Source organism: Delphinus delphis, chromosome 18, assembly GCF_949987515.2.
Source record: "Delphinus delphis chromosome 18, mDelDel1.2, whole genome shotgun sequence".
Lineage (NCBI taxonomy): Eukaryota > Metazoa > Chordata > Mammalia > Artiodactyla > Delphinidae > Delphinus > Delphinus delphis.
Window position 1 is genome coordinate 50,141,547 of NC_082700.1, and position 21,094 is coordinate 50,162,640.

At 33.6% G+C, this 21,094-nt stretch overlaps 1 protein-coding gene across 10 annotated transcripts in view; it reads right to left on the bottom strand.

Annotated features, from left to right (window-relative positions):
- MYCBP2 (MYC binding protein 2) overlaps nt 1-21,094 on the bottom strand; it is a 271,984-nt gene that overhangs the window by 52,320 nt on the left and 198,570 nt on the right. For 5 of the 10 annotated variants that reach the window (XM_059995647.1, XM_059995646.1, XM_059995644.1 and 2 more), the window contains 5 exons: nt 19,298-19,372; nt 16,438-16,662; nt 15,452-15,584; nt 13,034-13,156; nt 10,153-10,308 (listed from right to left, as the gene is read on the bottom strand). In XM_059995647.1, coding sequence (XP_059851630.1) covers nt 10,153-10,308; nt 13,034-13,156; nt 15,452-15,584; nt 16,438-16,662; nt 19,298-19,372 — 712 coding nt within the window. The remainder of the gene's footprint in view (nt 1-10,152; nt 10,309-13,033; nt 13,157-15,451; nt 15,585-16,437; nt 16,663-19,297; nt 19,373-21,094) is intronic. The other 5 variants (XM_059995649.1, XM_059995648.1, XM_059995650.1 and 2 more) reach the window with 5 other exon arrangements.

A 21,094-nucleotide genomic window follows, 5' to 3' on the forward strand; every position in this document is an offset into this window, starting at 1 on the left:
AAACTGAATAGAGCAATTTCTGTGGATAAGGACAACTGCACACACCCCTGTAGTTGGTTCAAGAGAGAATGGTAGGAGTGGATGGAGGGATGGAGACACATGCCAACAAGTCACGTTCCTCTAAGTTAAAGAAATGTTAAAATTTTAATATTTTTGAGCATTCTTCTTTTTAAAGTGGGTAAAACTCAAAGGCACCAGGAACTGCAAAATGAGGTCTTATGCTATTTCAATCTCATATAATACTTACTCTGCAACTCTCACTGAAAATGTCAGTTAGGAGAGTGCCAGCTTTTGATTGGAATTCAAGGCCGATTCAAACTGCCAATGTAAGGATACAGTCTCGTAGCTTGGTCACTAATATCTGTGAAGACTGGGTTTAGCAGGAGGACACAGGAGCAGGAAATCAGATACTATCTTAGTTAAAAGCACCCGTAACATAAATGTACAAAACTACATGGACACTTATTAGATAAGACGTTAGAGGTTTAAGGACAAACTCCTGGAAAAAGTTTTGAAGCCAAATCATCCTTGAAGTCTTTCCAACATGTTACAAAACTTAAAGAGACTGGATTCCTAGGTATGATTCAAAGTGAATAAGATGAAAGAAACATCTTTTGACAGTCTACAAAAGGTTAATGTTAAATGCCTAAGTACAGTAAGCTGTGATTTCACACAACACTTGTTCTAGACATTTAATTTTCCCAAGCTCAAGTTTAAAATACTTTGAAATAGTTAACTTTTTAAAAGATTTATATCTTTCAATTTAAAAAGGGAAGTAATTCTTAAGAGATACTTTGCTATCTATGCACAGAAGAAAAAACCGATCAACTTTTAGACATCTGATGAAGATTAATCATGCTCCTTTTTACCTTGCTTTATAGATAAAACAATCATTAAATTAATGTCTGTAGAATTTTGATTTTTTTGTCATAGTATAGTTAACTAAGGAGAGTAATGTTTAAAACAATATAAAAAGCTGGATTTTTTCCTCCAGTGCTCATTTGAAGTCAACGTTGTTTGTTTGGTATAAAGTATCCCATTATTAACAATACGGTTCTTTATGTGTCATTTATTCTTTGTTTTCTTTGTTTTAAATCCCGAGTATCAAGTTCCCTGGGGTACTTCATTCATTCTCTGGTCATAGAAACTCTGAGCTCATTGTAAATTGTATTTAAAGAAATTGTTCCCTAGGCTAATGATAATAATAAAACAGTATAACTCTTCTTTTTAATAAGGAAAGCACTCTCATTTCAGTTGGACAAAGACAAATTGTGGTTTTGCTGTATTAGGACCTTGACCTTGTTATTGGGACAATACACTGGAAGAATCAAGGCACCTGTCACCATCTGGTGGCAGTACACAAAACTGCAGTTCTGAGATTTAGAAAGGAGCGTATACTCTTTCAGGTTTGAGTCAACAACGAAGTAATGATCTTCTTCATCCATTCACCTGTTGATGGCACTTAGGTTGCTTCCATACCTTGGCAATTATAAACAATGCTGCTATGAACACTGGAGTACGTGTATCTTTTCGAGTAAGTGTTTTCATTTTCTTCGGATTATACCCAGTGAATTTGCATTTAAAGCTGTCAGTCCAGGCAGCTGCTGGCTAGAGGACGTAATTATCATCACTATCATCTTATTCTAAATCCCCCAAAACATCAATAGACAGACGTGGGAATAATACTTACACTTAATTGTACTTATTCCTTATCTGCATGTTGTTTGGTTGCTCACATCTTTTGGCCAGGGTGAAGGTATAGTTTATATATTGTCTCCTCACTAACCAATAAACTAGTTTTTTATATTTTTAAAAATAAATAGTTTTAAAATAAGTAATTTCCAGAATATCTGAATTATAAGTTAAGCTTAACCACTTACTGCGTGTGTTAAGAGTCTCTTTGTCAAAATATCTGTAGTACTATTCAGAGAAGAATGCAAATGTACAATTACCAGGGTTTAAATTGAGTGAAGAAAGTCAGAAACACTGCTCCTGTCATTCTACTGTAAACTTGACAAAATGTTATTATCATTGTTAGTGAAGGATCTATAGAATTAGGTTTCTTTCTATATCTTAAAAAATATATACACACATAAATGTAGATATGTATAAGCACTAACAGAATGTGGAATCCTACCAAATGTATCAGAAGAAAAAGAGCTTAAGACACAGAATAGGAACTAAAATTTACTTATATAAATGTTAGTACACTAAATGAATTATAAAAGAATGACAGCTAGAACAAAATTTCCAACTTAAGGCTAAAATAGAAATAAGCTTTTCACTGGAATATAACATTCATCCATACGATACAAATGCAGAAAGGAAGATGGATGAAAATCTGTAATGATGTATTTTCAAACTGTCAGTCAACAATGTCATCTTCAGTTACACAAATGCTAAGTATGTTTCCCACATTCGAATTATATTACAGCTTACTGGAGGCTAAGTTACCCAACTGAACTCATTTTTTCTTAAAATCTGCTTTTTATTCTGTGTATTGGCATTAGGTAAGCATATAATCTTTCAAAACAAAGACAGAAAAATGGACGCCATTCTAGACTGGCTCCTTCAACTGTGATTAGCAAGTCCTGTACAATTTTACTGCCTACGTGTTTCTAAACTTGTCCCTTCTTCTATACGTCCACTGTAATTTACCTTAGTATAAGCCCTACTCAGCTCTTCTCTGGAATCCCTGCCTCTAACGCTCTCCCTTTCTCCAGAACCTTTTTCATAATATTTTTAGTTATCTTTCACAAATGTAAGACTGAGCATATCATTCTTTTTGTTTAAAATTCTGCAGAAGTATATATGCCTTCATCTGCTCCCTCCATTTTACTCACTTTACTCACAGGACAAAGTCTAAACTACTAAGAATGGCTTACAAGACCCTTCATGATGTGGCCCCACCCTCTCTAGTGTAAGAAACCGCCACTAGGACACTAACACTCTAAGCTACAAACGCATGAAGTTTCTCAAGTGAATCATGTTTCCTAACATAATCAAATGAGTTGATTCATTGGAAGTGGTTAAAATGGTGCCTGTTATGTGGTAAATGACTGCCATGTGTTAGCGATTACCATTTCATATCTTCTCTTTCCTCAAACCACCAACACTTTCTCCATGCTAACTCTGAGCTGATGATGGCTTCCTATTTTACTGAGAAAACAAACAAAACAAAACACAAATGGACAACATTCTCAAGCTGCTAACACTATACATTCTTTCCTCTCCTGTTATGATGGATCACCTATTTCTGCTCCTACTTGGCCAACCTTTCCCCTTTGCGCTACATCCCATCCCCTCTCCCACGGATGAATACTGTTCCAGCAATCCTCCCCTCTCTCCTGCACCAGCAATTTTTCTCTTTATTGGATCATTCTCATTAAAAAACAACCCTGATGTTACCTTTTCCCCATTAAAAACCAAACCAAACAAAAATCTCTCCAGATCTCACATCCTCTGCCCTGGTTTCACTTTATGTGTTTTCCTTCCCTTTACAGTAAAACTTGACAAATTTATCTATAATAACTGTCTCCAATTTCTCTTCCCCCTTTTCTCTTGAACCCACTCTAATGGAGCTTTGGCACTCATCCGACTAGAGTTGCTCTCATCAAGATCATCAGTGACCTCCACGTTGCTAAATCCAATGGTCCCTTCTCAATCCTCACTTTACCTGACCCATCAGCAACATCTGATACAGCTTGTCACTATTTCCTTGAAATACTTTCTTCACTTGGCTTCCAGAAACACCATAATGACTCGGTTTTCCTCCTATTTCTGTGGCCGCTTGTCAGTCTCTTTTGCTGATTTCTCCTCCTCTCTCCCATGTCTAAACCCTGAAGTGCCCCAGCGCTCAGTCGTTAGGCATCTTCTCTTTCCTCCCTATACCTACTTTCCTGCTGCTTTAATCCACCCTTAGGGCAACTCTCAAATTATTCTGCTATAAGCCAGTGAACTCCCAACTTATGTGTCCTGCCCAGACAGTTCCCATGAACTCCAGGGTCTTACATCGATCTCAACTTGATATCTCCACTGGACTTAAAAGGAACCTCAAACTTAACATATCTGATCATTTGCAAACACAGTGACAATTATTCCTATCCCTGTACCATGCCCCTTTGCAGCAACTCTAATCAAGAAGTGAAGTCTATTTCTCCATCCTTGAACATAAGTGTCCTGCTTTGACCAACAGAGTATGGCATATGTGATGCTGTGTCAGTGTCAAGCCTAAGCCTCAAAAGACCGTGCATGCTTTTGTTTTCGCAGAATCCTGCAATGTCCATGCAAACACACCCAGGTCAGTCCACTGAATGACAAGAGATATTTGGCCTAGTCACCCTTTTCATGCCAGCCTGGCTGACCTACAGATGCATGAAGGATCCCAGGCAAGATCACAACAACTACCCAGCTGAACCCAGCCTACTCTGCTAACCCACAGAACTGTGAGCAAAAGAGTGCTTGTTTTAAGTCATTACGTTTTGGGGTGGTTTGTTATGCAACAGTAGCTTACCAATATAATGTCCAAAATTAAGCCTTTGTTATTGCCCTCCAGACCCAGTTCTCCTACAGTCCCCATATTAAATGGAAATTACATTCTTCCAAATGCCTAGGCAAAAATCTTAGATTTGCCCTCCACTATTTTGGTATTCTCATTGCTTATTGAATCTTTAGGCAAATCCTGTCGATTCCCCTTCAAAATATATCCAATATTCCATGATTTAATACCATCTCTTAGGCTACTACTCTGGTAAAGCCACCATCGTATCTCACCTGGATTACTATGAAAGCCTCCCAAACTGGACTCTTTGCATGACCAGTACTTAGAAGAGTGTCTGACATGTAGATGGTGGTCAGTAAATATTTTTGAGTCAATGAATCCCCAAAACTTAGCTCATGCTATTCTTAGAGAGGAAAGACACCTGTAACCTCCTTCCCCACCCCCACTGCTGCCTGATAAATTCCTATGAGTCCTTCAACACTCTGATTAGGGGCCATCTCTTTATCTAATGCCTTCTCTAACCTTTCCTAGCTGAGTCAGCAGCTTCTTCTCCTATGTTTCCAATGCATTCTGTGAATATTGCTCCTGCAGACTTAAAATAATACCATCATGTTTTTCAACATGGCTGCCTTCCTCAGTATTCCAAAAGCCCTTCAAGATCAGTGATAATATTTTCTTTACGTTATTGCGCCCTATAGCCTAGCATAGACTAGATATTTAACAAACGCAGGTAAATAAATGATGGAAGAATAAATGACCCACCTGAAGAAAAATGGTAATAAAGGGTGGAATAAATTTAGTAGCCAGTAAGGAGATGGGAGCAAAGGGAGAGAGAGACAAAAGGTCAGATCTGGTCAGGAGAAAGCAAACAGATGAACTCAGGCACACTGTCTTATAAACAACAGCAGCATTCTCTGTGGTCTCAATTCCTAGGATGAAGTGAGGACTGATGAAGAGGGAAAGGAACATGGGTCGAAGCTTTCCTACCACAGAGAAGATGGAGACACTGAGTCAAGATAAATTCTGGCCCATGACTGAAATGACAAGGATTTGTAGGGATGCTAGAGATGTTAGAGCCCAAACTGAAATAAATATATTGGCCATTGGGACAGATGCTATCGGTTCAAGTATGAAAAGTTTTATTGCACTTGACTATTTGATTTTATGAAATCTTTGTTGATATCATCCTTTAATTTTCCTTAACAAAAATTATAAAGAGGAAAAGGGTACGAGAAATCAGCTTGGTGTCACAAAACTAACTGGAGGGAGGACAGAGACTAAAACACAGGTCTCCTTCCCAAGTCAAGGGCTCCATCCATGCCACAGCTCACACCAGGCAAGCAAATAAGTAGACAGATTCTGGGCTGGGATTATAATCCAGGATAAAAATGAAGTCTAAGTCTTAGAAAAAAACCTGGCTTTTACACTGATATTCATACTAACATCTGAATGTAGTGTTACCATAGGAAGAATTAATCTCAAAGCGAATAATGAAGTTAAGCTGTGAAAATGTACTGAGGAGTAGCTAGGAAACCTCATTTGTGCCTTTCCTGCAACTCACTCCACAGAGAATAGACTGCTCTCCCTGAGACTGTGATTTCCTCCACTTTTCCTTGGAGCATGAGAGATGTTAAATGTTTGCATCAAAAGGCAATATCAATATCAACAGATAACGTTTATTAGGCACCTCATTTTATGGATGAGGTAAAAAGGGCTCAGATGCATCAAGTAACTTAACTAAATAAGTGGCTGGAAAGGAAATCTGAGCTTAAGGCTTTCCATCACTACATCTTTATAAGCTAAGTAAGTAAACACAGTGCTTTAGTATATGTTAGTATTCCTGAACACAAACCAATATGCATGCAGATACTCAGGTGGACTCTTTTGTCACATTTAGCAAAAGTTTTGTCTCACTTGAGAATGTGATTATGGGTATAACAGAAAAACTCGTTGCAAAGTAACCTAAAGCTCTCATATCTGGGCTTGAAAGTACGACATACTTTGATATATATATTATATGTTTACCTATTTAAAATCTCTGGGAGAATCGTAAACTGTCTTAATGTTCTATTTACCATTTCTTTCTACAAAAAAAAATAAAAGCAAATTATTTAGCTCCTTGGACAGTAGCTAGAAAATGTTTATATTAAACAGAGTCATGTGAAATACAGTTTTTCAGCTGGAGGATCTTTTGTAAAATTCCATCAGTATAAACTCAGAATTACTAGATATCACATCATCACATTATAGTTAAATTTAATTACTACTGAAGTATTCTTCCTCTATTTTGAAGATGTACTCTGAGTAAGGACAGGAATATCAACCATAAGATAACAAGAAACACATGATCTTAAACCCATAGCTTACACTGAAGAAATGATCATCTTAGGCATTTCCAGTCAATAAATACTCCCTGAATGCTTATGATGTATAAGATATTGTCAGAGGATATGGGACAAATAAAATGATGCTTTCAAAAGAAATGAGGAAAGATAATGAAAATACAGAATGTAATATTCTTAAAAGAAAGCGGGCACCTATATCATTCCCCACCTCAGTCCACTACAAACTTACTGCCAAATTGCTTACCAATTCTAAAACCTACATAAATACTTTTGAAATAAAAAAGTAAATTATGGAACAGTAAAGGAAAAGTTTATATACACATCTCTCTTCTCTCTCATGCCTTTGCACACATATAAATATGGTAAGACAAGGAAACTGTGTGACTTTTATTTCTGTAATTATTCTATTTCACTAGAATAACAGGTGAAGTAATTTCTATGTATATATGTATGTGTGCATGTATAAAATAATTTTGCAACTTAAAAAAATTACCAAATGAATTTAATGTGCCAGATTATTTTCAATTCCAAAGATTAATTTAAAAAAAACCCTACGCTTCAGGGGAAAAAAAAACTAAAGAAATACTGATTAATAATGCTCATAAAGTTGACATGTGGAGCAGTTTATGTATGTCCCTACTTTATGTATGCCATCTACTTAGCTGGGAACTTGAGTTACAGTATTTAGGAAACCTTTTCCTTTTAAACCATGCTACATTCTTAAACTATGAAGGGGAAAATAACCAATCCAAACCAAGCTAATACTCTGGAGGCTAGAACCAAATGGAAACAGAAATGTAAAAACTATATATTAAAGAACAAATTTTTACATTATTTATTAGTAGGCAAAGCTAGATATTTAAAAATATGGCCTCCTTTGTAGTCAGGAGAACTGGGCTCATGTTCTGACTCTACCATTTACTATGTATATTTCTAGGGCATATCATTTATCCTCTTTAAGCTTCCGTCTCCTTAACTGTAAAATGGAGACAGTATCTCAAATGAGGATGTACTAAAGTGCTCCACAGTAGTAAGTACATAGTGGACTTATCAGAATAAGCAAGAACTAGTAAATACAGTCTTCTATACATAATATTTTATACAATATTTTAGAATCACAAAAGTGTAAGACAAAAATGATTCTCATTTTACTAAATAGTAAAGGGAAGTTCAGTATAAATAAGCCATCTTCTAAAGCAAGATGAAATGCTAGTGTGATGGACGGCAGTGAAATTCAGGAAAGAATATCTTACTCAGGTAGTTTTAACTCTGCCATATTTAATTTTCCTATGATGTACTTACTACAGTTCTAATATATCTATAAAACATTAAACTATTTTTAGATTCCATACTTGTTTTTAGTTGTGCTAAAGATTAAGCCTTCTGATTTCTGGAATTGGGTAGTCCAACTTCAGTGATATTCTGCTGAGAATAAGAAGTCTGTATCATTGGAGTACACGCAAGTAATGATTCAGAAAACTGGTAATTTTGAGACATTTCTAGGCCATGATTTCAAATTTGCTCCAAGATGGTGGTAAAGGAAGTGGTGGTACTGATAACACTTAGACACAATATGAGCAAAATTATATTGACACAATGTCAGTTAGAAACCTATTATCCTTTAAGAGAGGCAAATCTGATTTTCTTATGGTCTTTACATTTTGTGTTACAATATTTTATTAAGTAATTTGGTAAAGTAAAAACAGTAATTATACTTTTTTTTAGAGAAGTTTTCGAGAAGACTTGCAATAACCCTTTAGGTAGAACAAAACGGTTCTTATTCCTTAGTTCTCTTGTCTGCTGCCACTATGACATTATCAGGGTAATTTCTCCTTTATAATTTTATATTTAATATGAATTTTCTGCCTGGTTATGATGGTTTTTTCCCTTTTATTTCCTTGTCCTTACCTTTAAAACTTCCTGCAACCTGGGTACATCTAAATGTAAAGTGTCTGTCACTCCATTAAATGGGTAAACTAAGTCTTCACTTCTCTTTCATTCTTCTATAATGCTTATCAAGGAAGAAAAAAACTATTTCACACACATGACACTATTATGTTTCCTTGAAATTCTTCTTTTAAGAGACATTAAAGTGAATATTACACACAAATAGAGATGACTAGCTAGAAATTGATACTTATATTTACAAACTAATTTCATTAATTGAACCTGCCTAATGTATAGTGCAAACCTAAAAAGTATACTCTTGTATACTCTTTTCCGAAGACAGGTAATAATATCATAATGAATAACATCATTTGCTAACTACACACTACCCTGGTTCCTAATAAAAACTAAACCAGCTGGCATTCTCTTAAGTAATCCTAATAATAGCTATAAAAGTATTTTTGTAGAAAAATAACTTAGATCTAAGTGTGGATGTATTTTACTAAAGTAAAGCGAAGAGGTCATGCATTTGAATTCAAACAAATGGGTGTACAAGCTGAGACTTCCAAAAACTCTCTCAATTCAGTGAGTGTGTTTATACACTGTATAGCCAATATGTGAACTGAAGGCCAAGAAGAGCGTATTGTTGTCATACTAGGAGGTTTGAGAAGTTTATGGGGAAGCCTCAGGAGCTTATTAAGAAAAAAGAAGACTCAGGTAAATGTAATTTGTTTTGGGTCTGTTTTCCAGGTCAGTATGAATTACTATCATGGATAAAGGGCTAGAACAATCCTAGAAGGCAGAACTGGAATCAACTGATTGGTTTAACTTATTGAGAACAAGAACAAGAACAACAACAACAACAAAAAGCAAGAGAAGAAACAACACTGTGAGAACATTTGGAAACCTAAGTTGCTATACATTTCACAGACACCACATTCACTTAAAAGAAACAAACAAACCTGCCCAGTACAGCCTCTCCTCCACCCACTGGTATAGTGAAATAGGTTCATTCTCTTGGGGCATCTCTAAGTAACAAAAATTCGGTGTAAAACAATGAAAGTTATCCTTATAACTGACGCTTACCATAGTCGTGCATATTATAAAATTTTTTTTAAATCAATGTTTTCTTAATATATTTTATAGTATGATTTGCTTATTCTGGAATTAGAATAGAAAACATAAAAGTCATATTTTAATAACTACACTTAATAAAAAAATGTGATTAAAAACAAATGTCTTAGCTGCAGAATGTCGTAGGTCAGGATAGCTTAAGTACTTCAAAAATGTGGGAAGGGATAACGTCCTCATTAAATAAAACCAGTTAGGTGAGTTGATAAATAATTAGTAACTGATAAACAACTCAGAACAAAGCTTCAGAAATGGTTTGATGAGGCAGGTAAGGCTGACAAGACTTACTCTGAAGCTGAGGCTGCTGGAAGGAAAGGGGCTGTCCGAACACAAATGGGCTGTGGACTAGGGAAGAGGGAGGTTTTGCAGCTTGATCAAAGATGGAAGGAGCTGGGAGATTGGGCCGTGACTGAATGGAATTCAATATGGCACTCAGTTGGTCACCTGCAGTGGGCAAAACAGTCAAAACTACAACTTGTTATCAATTAACATCCAAAATGGCAAAGTAAATGGTGCTTTATGACATTCAGATAAAGTTAAACACTAAATAAAACAATGCCAATTCAGAACTGTTGTGGAAGTTGGTGACTGTTATTCTCAAATTAGGGACCGAATGTTGTATGTTGTTTTAATAATGGAAGCACCCCAACAAATTTTATATAATGGCCCACTTACAAAAACAAATCCATTTAAATTCATATACAACATCTAGCAGCAGCATGAGAGAATACAGAGTCTATGAGGTAAGTATGATAAGTTGATTCAATACCACACAAGTATAAAGGAAGATCTAAGTCGATGATGTCTTCTGTGCAGTACCTGACATTGACTATTATCACCCTGCCTCATACGCAGTACACTTCATGCAGAAAATATGCAAATAATATGAATAGTTCAATGTAGGACTGAAGGGAGGCAAATTATATGTTATTAATTTAGTAATACATTTATATTACAGTTATAAATTAATATTCTCTTTTTTAAAGTTGTTATTGCCAGAGAAATTATACATTTTTAAAAGCATGAACTATTTTGCTCAGATAGGCAATGTAAAAATTTATAAAAGACCTATAAGAAAAAAAGGAATATGAGGTACCTTATTTGAATAGTATCTCAGACATGAATTCTGATATTTTCTTCAAAATTAAATACAAAGGACATTAACAGAAAAATACTTTTAAAAATAAGAAATGATATATTGGATGGATGATAGCTCCTTATTTATGAGAATATAAATATTAAATAGTTTAAATGATGCTGAAGAAGAAGGGTTGGGGGGGAACCATATGCAGACTAGCTGATGCAGAAACTGGAAAACAGTACCTTTCCAGGAATATTTTCTAGATACAATAAAGTTTCATAAATAAAATTTTAAATGAAACACCAACAAGAAACAGATTAATATGGAAAAAAACTGTGCACATAAGCTACATCTCTTCACTTAAAAAAATTAATGCTGCAGATTAGAAAAGGATTTTAGAGGTGATGAAGAATTTTATAAAATTGTTTTAAGGAAAAAGAATTTTTGCAAAAAACAATTGCTTGATGTTGGATAGCATAAAGAGTTAAAGAAAATGGGAACTACAATTAAAGGTAAGATAATAAATAAAGGTTAGATATATTTAATCGGATGAAAGTTTCTTAATATTTCTTCACTTCATCTAAATATTTTAAAAGGCTATTAAGAAGTACATGCTATTTTTGAACTATATTAGCAATATCACTTTAAAAAAGTAATACATTATTTCTAATTAATAACAAATGTTCTCAGCAATGTTTGTCTCTATTGAAAGTTGGTTTTTATTCTTAAGATGTTTTAACAAATTCTGTTTTAAAGACTGATTTAATGTGACAGCCACCAGTACAATTTAGACATTTTAGAAACTGAAAGCATACAATTTGAATTAAACATGGCTTTAAAACAGATTACTATACAAGTATATAGTGGTAAGTAAACACTGAGATTTTAATTTAAGGACTGGGAGCGGCAGAAGGAAAGGGACATGAAGAAAACACCACAAAGCATTTACCCTACTTAAGCATGAAGGTCTAGTTTAAGTTAGTTGAAATCTGAGCTACCAGAAATGAGCAAGCAGATAGTACCCAAGCCTGTAGGATAGAGCAACCCGATGTAGGAGGAAGAGCCAAAAAGAAATCTTGTAGCTAAGGCTTCCTTCTTAATAAAAATACTTTGTGGAAAGTAATAAAGGTATCAAACAGAAAGTGGTTTTATTTTAAATTGAATATTTCCTCTATACTGATGTAATTCTGTATTTTGTTGACTATTTCATTATTTCACTTGCTCTGCAAGTCAGGTATTAAAACAACTGTATTTGTGTCTGGAAATCAAATCTCATGAATTAGTTTAAATAACATTTTAAAGTAAAAGTATTTCCATGTAGGCTATCTTCTCCTTCCTATCCATTGTCCAGCTATATGCTACCTTCTGACAATATCGTCGATTTTGAAGCTAAGAGTTAGGAGCAGGTTCATAAGAAAGCATGTCAATGTGTCCAAATTTACATACAAATGGAATTTTGGATGAAATTCGAGCATAAATTACTCCAAAATAATTATTATTTGGACTGTCCATGATGCTGGTCTCTTCTATTAATGCAACCGAAACAAGTTGTATACATTTTATATCCATATGGCTTAGGGGTTTTGTTTTTACAATTTTTTGGTTTCATTATACATACCAAACCCAAAGCTATCATTTCATGTCATTCGAAATTAACTAAGATAACTTGATTAGACATTGAAAACCACACATGCTTAATAAAGCTGATGTGCAATATTACTTAAAAATATTACTTAAAATATTTTGATTTTAAATGGATCATTTTGGAAAGTTCGTTTTTGCTCATTAACATTTAATAATAACTGGATGATAAAAGTTCTTCTACTGGATATAGTGACACAGAATCTTTATGATGTGAATTCAAAATGAGTGTCTACAAAATAAGAACAGGTAAGCAAGACCTATAAACTTAAGCTAAAATGGATAAAACCAATACTGTAAAAAGAACACTGTCGTAAACATTTTGATTGTTAGTTTTCTAGGAACAAACTTAAAGTTTTGTGTGTGAACAGTAATAAAAATGGTTATAAGAGAAGGTAATAAAAATATTACAGTTAGGTAAGTAAAAGACTCACTTAAAACACCTACCTTTATTATTTCCGAGTCCATAATCAAATCCTTGGGCACTGCAACTTGCCCCTTTATTAAAAGCTTGTACTGAGAAAGGGCTTGGAGGAGGAGTTTGAGAATTTTGATCCAGAAGAACTTGTTCTACAATAAAAAGAACATCTATAAAATTAGTTTCTTATGTGCTATTCTCCATTTATAAAGAGAGAAAATTGCAAGAAAGGTTTTTATGATGGTTAAATTTTAAAATAACCTCACATTTAGATGTGATAATAGATCTACCAATTAGGTCACTGACACCAACAAAGTAAAGTATATGACAAAATCTTTGTTTTCATCAATCAAAATCACTATAATATTTAGAAATGGGATATGCTCTTATGGAGTCAATTTGCTTTTATTGTGCTATTAACATTTGCTATTATTGTTTTTTGCTTTTATTGTGCCATATATATGTGGCAAAAAATCATTAAGTGATCACAGAGAAATTTAAACTTCTCTCACACCTATATCTTAGTAGAAACGATATCCTAATTTAAGAAGCATTTTATCTAAAAAGAACCTTCTACCTTCTAAGTATATGGGAATACAACTGCTAACCTTACCATCTGATAGCTTTGTTATTTCTTCACTTAGCTTTCATATAGAACTTATAAAGTATCTTCACTTTGTAAATGAGAAAACCAAGGCACAGAGATATTAGGTAATTTAGACAACTGAAAAGTTAAGAGCTGGCATTTGTACCCTGGCAGTCCAGTCCCAGAGCCTACTCTTACACATTATGCTCATTGCTAGTTAAAATGATTGCTAAGCTAGAAAGACCCTGACAGTCACTTAAACCATTCTCAGATTATTTAATTATGTCTTATATAAAGCTGATCTCGCTTTAGGTTATTATCATTTACATCTGAATATCCCTATATAATGAAAATGTTTAAGAATTTATGAATATGTAATAATTATATATGTAGTAAGTATACTGTAAATGGGAAAGTTGTTTTGTAAAATGTCTGATTTACATGAAATGAAGACTTTTGCTTTTCAAAACATAATGAAGAATAGTTCTACCATCTCAGGATATTATTTTATGATGACATCATCTTTGACTAAGAAAAACTGGTCTGTAAAACAAGGGAGGAAGTAGGTTCTCAAATTGGGTTCAGTGGATTACTGACGCAGTGTGGTGTAATGAGCACAGCATTTGAAATATGAATGAAGATTCTGGCTCAAGTCTTTCACCTGCCCTGTTTCCAGTGGTGTGACCATAGGCAAGTCATTTTAAATTCTATGAGCTTAGAAATGTAAAATGAAGATTATATAACTGATCTCAAAGGCTTGCTGTGGGGAAAAAGGGGAGAATGTTTAATGTACCATTTAATATATCTAAACGCACTCTGTCATTCACACAAATTCCAAACCTTTCTTGAATCTATTTATATACTATGGCCATATTACCTCTTGGATAATGGTTATTATAACTTTATACTCTTTTGGATAAAGACACATATTCATTTAATTGTCTGACCCTCTCCTATAAATTCTGGGATTTGGTAGAAAAGTCTACGTTTGGTTTATCCACTCATTGTGATGTCCTAACTAATACTTCTGTGACTCAACTTGTATAGTTAGAAAACTTAGTGAGCAACCAGTATGTGCAAAAACTGCTTTAGAACTAGGAATACAAAGATAAAAAACCTGTGCCTGTCCACAAGGGACTCACAATCTGGGTACGAAGAAATAAAAATTAACTTCAATATAATATCATTTTTGTTCTAGTGGTGAATTCAGTTCTTTAGGATGAGAGGTAACTCTTCACTCTGTGAGAATCAGTTAAAGCTTCACCTAAGTGATGACATGGTCTGAACAAGATTTCGCCACCAGGAGAATGAAGAGAAGAGGATAAAAAGGAAAATCTTTTATTAAAGGAGATCATTGTTGAAAAACGGTAAAATAAAGTTTAAAGCTGAAACTCTAAAAACAAAATAGGAAACCCCCAGAAGAAGCTAAGCATATATTCAATGCTCCTTTCCTGAGACAGAATTCAAACAGAATGAAATTGCCTGGGAGGAGTACTACAATCAGTGGTTTGAAAACTGAACTTCCATTTAGTGGTAGAAAGAGTAAAAGGTTTAGTCCCGAACTGGCACAGAAGAATTATCATTTAAATTCGTATTAATGAAATGAAAAGCATGTTTTACAAAGACCAATTCATATGTTTCACATTTCCTTCTAATTCTCTTCTTTTATGTGTATTCATTTAGTACCTATGTATTTTACATACGAATTTTAACAATTGCAAGATTTTTAAACCTTTAGTTTTGATTTTACTTAAAAAGTAAACACACAAAAAGCTCTTTACAACAAAAGAAATACAGTACAGTTTAAACTTCTGCACTGCAAAGGTAAATCGGAATAAATCACAAATTTAAGCCAACTTGCCATCTTCATGTCGGAGGTACTGGTTTCCGCCTCTGTCTCTAGCTAAGGACCATGCCTCTCCTTCATCACTCTCACAGAACTCTACCATGCTGTTCTTATCCAGCTGCACCCATGTACCTTCAGAATTGGTTACCTAGTACATAACAAAAAGCATGATTGATTGGCTTGATTCTTTCAGGGCATTCAGGCTGAAAAACAGCAAAAAGTTTAAGTGAGTAATTATTCCAATAAATCTCTATCATCAAATTAGTTTCTGAAATTAAGACCACAGCCTGAGGTAAGACAGAAATCAATAAACAGTCTTGTAAAATAATGCTCACTGATGACTTCAGTAAAAATATTTTTTAAGGCACAGGATAATCCCTTAATAATTTTAAATGCTACCCCAAAACACACGGCTCTTTGTTTGGCACCTGAAATGTCCTAACACAGCATAGTCTCTATTATTTAGGTTGGTAGTGCCTAAAATGCAACTTGAAAATAACCCTGACACTGAGAAATAGCATGACACACTACATCTTTAAGCTCATCAGCTGAGGCAAATGCCACAGTTGACTAAAGAGTAATGTTATTTGCTCAGGACTTCAGTGACACCCATATATGGGAACGAAGAAATGAAACCCTTTGAATATAACACATCTCCAAACTGATTCATAGCAAATATTTCAAAGTGCTGTTCATCCATGACAGTACAGTACACATTTGCAATAGTGAAAAGATATTTGCAAATACCGAACATTTATATATACAATACAAATCACTTTGTTATATAAATATTGTTTTCATAAGGATAATTATGAGAATAAAATTATTAAAAAAGAAGCAGAGAAAAATTGCATTAGTATTTTCAATACAGGTAAAGATAAAGAACATTAACATTTAAAGACCTGGGATGGAAATGGTAACCTTTGGAAGAAAGAGATGCTTTGGTTGTATTATATTAAAAACAAATATCTTAGAAGTCATGAAGCTACAAGAATCCATACCTCTCCCACTGCTTTGACTTTGTTTCCCAGAACTAACATTCCAATTGGGATACCTCTAAGGTTAGGGCAGCTTCTGATGTTGTGACCGGAAGGTCCCGTCTTCACTACCTTGTACATGCCTGGCCCTCCTCGCAAGAACGGCATATCCTGCTCTTGCATTGTTGCTTCCTGTGGGCAGCAGGAGTTTATGTCTTTGAAAAAGTCATCAGTACTAGTTTTAGGTTCCTGAAAATTTGAATAGGAAAAAAAAGTAAACAAAATACAATCTATTATCACTTTCAACATCCTTCTTAATTGCTTTTACAGCAAGTCCATAATGCATCAATTAAGAAAAAGAACACATATCCAAAGATAGCTCAAGGGTTGGTTAATACTACTATTAAAGAATCTTTCAGTTATTCACTTCTGAACAATATTTAAAATAGAGTTGAAGAGAAGAAAAGATAGCAGGAGAGGAACTGAACCTCTAGCTTCTGTCCACCATAATTTGAGAAACACAGTAGTACTTGATTTTACTTTTATCTTTTAGTGAAATATTTAACAGTAGGATAAACAAAAATAGTTTACTATATGAACCACAACTGAATAATTTTGAATCATTATTACTGCATTACTGCCTGTCGGTATGGGTTAAAAAGTCTAAATCTTCATTTCCTTGTACTTTTGTTTATAACTATTAATAGAGAAAATAGGTATGAGGATTCTGGAGACTCATCTATAAACAGAGATAACAATGATGAAAAAATGTGCATGAAATATAGCTACATGTTAATATTTACTAGTTATGAATGAAATAAGAATGCTTATAGAATTTTAACAACTCACACTTTCTTAATACAGTACAAATAAAAATGCCTTGTTAGATTTGCTAGACCATTGTTAAACAGTGATATACTAATGCTTTTAACAGAAAAAGATGATTATATTTTAGTAGAGCGGAGAGATTAACATTAAAGATGTGGTTTTATATAAATATAATACATTTGGATATAAAAGAGTCACTTCTAAAATGAAAGAAAGGAACATACCCTAAATTTCCTGTTGAATCTGAATGCTGTGATGAAATTACTTCCTACGTGAATGCAATAAAGAGAAATAATAACCTTCCCATATTTGCTCTTTTTCCCAATTAAATGTAAAGGAAAGTTCTACACTGGAAATTCTTCCACTGTCATTATTACTTCTTTAAAACAGACTTCAACTGCATTTTTAAATACAGCAATATAGACTCTACAAATTGCTTTATTCAAATACAGTAAAAGATCATAATGGGACACTTATTCAAACATTAGGTTAAAATTAAATTAATATTTAGTTATGTTATAAATAGGATAAAAATGAAAAAAACCCACTAACATATTATGCAAGATAAAATATTACTGAATAGCTCTATCCCTATGAGTAGTCTCATTCCAAAAGAAATGTCCATTACATAGTGGAAAATTAAAAATAAAGTCATAAGGTTAAAAAAATGTGGATTCAAGAATTCTCCGTACCTGTGACTTTAATATATGGTTGGTCAGAAAAAATTTTAAATCCATTATTAACCTTCACATAATATCTTGTAAATTTCATTGTGGTGATGAATAATCATCAATTTTTACTTACACAAGTACGTGCTACGGACAGTATTTATTTACATTTACTATAATTACTGTACCATATTTGTCCAACATTCCTTATTTATATATTGGCAATTTAATGGAAAGGAGAATTTTAAGTACTTGAAAAATTTAGATTTACAATCTAAAATAAAATATGCATTTTATATACCCATGCATGCATATTTGTAAAAATTTATGTATGTGTACAACTATATGAATACAAAGAAAGCACTCAAAATAAAAATGGAGAGTAAGGTCTAAACTTTAAATTGTGCTGTTTTACTCATGAGATTTTCAGTAAATATTTTAAAATGTCATTGTGAATGATCAATTTTAGCAAATACATGATGCTATTTCATAGATGGAAGAGTCAAATTAGTCATATGTACAAATGATCTTTTAAAAATTACATGGCATGATGTAAAAACGAAACAAATATTCACAGATTTAGTGAAAAAACAATTTCACTGGTTGAGATGATACATCTCGAGCATTTAATTAAGTTATAACAATATTTCCAATTTGACCACTCAGGGTAACAGTGAGAGAAAAGTCTTGGCAAACACTAATAATAATTATAATAATTGCAAGTTATTCACTGAAAGGCAATATAGGAGAACTGTCCTAAAATATTTAATATTTTATTGATTAGTTAAAGAAACTATATAAATTAATAAATGTACAGCAAAGTCTATCCTTTTTCTTAATACTAAACAGTATAAAAAGAACTGATAGACCTAAAATCACAGAACTGTGTCTGTTATTCTCAAGAAATCCTAAAATGCATGTTTTATTCTATACAGAAATTTAAGACCTGGGCACCAGCACATGAAATTGATGAACTGCAATGTTAATTTTTGCTCCCTGCAATCTCACCCCAACATTCAAAAGGCCACTGTGCAAGGCTAGGAAAAAAACAGAAGAGCCATAGGGTTGGAACTCTCCCACCTAAATAAGTAAGTTCTGAAAAAGCTAGACCTGTATATAATTGTTGGAGAAGCTAGTCATAAAGTTAGATATACCAAATTTGAAGTCAAGTAAAAGTTGAACTTACACTAGTAATACAGTCTTTGGCAGAATTAGAGGGGAAAGGTTTATGGGGAAACTCAATTGCAGAACTCTGTATAGATCGTTTTTGGTAAAAAGAAAATTTTTAAAATTAATCTTAAGTAAAGGCTTCAAAGATACAATGTAAAATTTGTTATACAAGCTGAAATACCTGAATAATGTATGACTGTTCCTTACAGTTAACTCACCTGGGGGAAAAAAGCTTTGGAAGTCCATGAAAATACGTCCAAATCCCTGACTCCTTGGCTAGCATTAAAGATATTCTGAGCAACAAAGTTTAAGAAAGAAAAATATCAACAAAGAAAGGGAACAGGATATCATCTGCAGAAGATGCGTTCACAGTAACAACAATGTTCTATACTCTAGCACCAGCACTGGAATATTATTTCACTAAAGGGAAACTGAAGCCACCTGAGTAAACCACACACAAAAGAAATTCCAATACATAAGTTTTTGTCAAAAGCTCTCCATGGATATAGTGTGTCATGCCATTTACTACAATTAAGAGCCAGACATTGATTTAAACCTTAAGACAGTCAGTGCAAGAAGGACACCTTCAAACTCCTTTAAATGATGACGTGTCTATTCCAGTACAAGCCAGATTTCTTTTATGACAGAAGACAGTCTGTTGTTTTATAAAGAAAATGTGACTAACACAGATTGTATAGAGCAAATATTATTATGAATAATAATGGCATGTAGTATATGTGAATTCGTTATCTCTGTTTAAAGTACAAAAAAAGTCAAAAAGAAAAAAAAATCGAAGTCATTTTTCAATTTTGCTCTCTTCTATAAATGAGAAAACAGTCACTTGGAAATGTTACTGAAAGCTGTTAGCAAATTTGTTAAGAAAAGCATAGAGAAAAAGCATACAATCTGAAATTTTATCAAAAGGCAGACCTAGTTTTCTGCATGTCAAAGTTTAGGAAATGCACAGAGCATTTAGGATCTCTACTTTAGAGTCTAAAAATATTTTGTTACAGAACAACCAATTCACAGCAACATGGTCCCAGAAAAATCAACATTTTCACAAAATGTTTTCATAAAAATTAAAATGATATACATTTACATAGACATATCATCCTATTGAACATATTTATTTGATCGGAAATTAAAATCCTTCCAGAAACCAGCAATTACACAATTTTACTGCTTATATGAATACAAAAAAGAGGACATTCAAAATGTTAATGAAAGTTGTCATTATCCAAGACTTCAGCACAAAAGAAACAACACAATTCCCAACCAACTGTAAGCCATTTTAGATAATGAGAATTTATTTAGTATTCTCCAGTTCTGTATTTTCCTCATGTATGTACATGTAGGGACAGATGTAGATACAGACCCATATACATACATATATGCTAATACAGAAATACAAAACATATAAAAGCCAGAAAAAAAATGAGCTTCTATTAGTGTGCCTACAGATAAATGCAAAACAAAAGAAAAAAACAAAAAACCAAAGCCCCCTTCACATTTAAAAATAGACAGCAGACAGGGCACTTCCTCTTTAGGTGAAGTGGAAACATGTTGCAAAGTATTTTGAAATGCTATTTTTGGGGGAAAAAGATGTCCTTACTGGTTCGTCCATGTATGTAAGAATTTGTGAAGTATTTGCTCAATGGTTTTTCTCCTTTGCAGAGAATAGCGGTGCAAACCTTTTGACATAAAACAATATTAATATTTTTTAGCATATTCTATTTTTTAGCATAAATTTTTCTAGCATCAAAAGCAATGTGAAAAGCGTTGTAAAAAGCAATGCAGATGAGTTAGGGATAAAGAAGCAATGTGGTGACTGACAACTTTAAAGCTTGTATCTCTCTTTTATTTTTATTTTTTTAAAATTTTTGCTGTGCTATGCAGCTTGTGGGATCTTAGTTCCCCGACCAGGGATTGAATCCACACCCTCGACAGTGAAAGCGCGGAGTCCTAACCACTGGACTGCCAAGGAATTCCCTCTCTTTTATTTCAATGTGCAAACT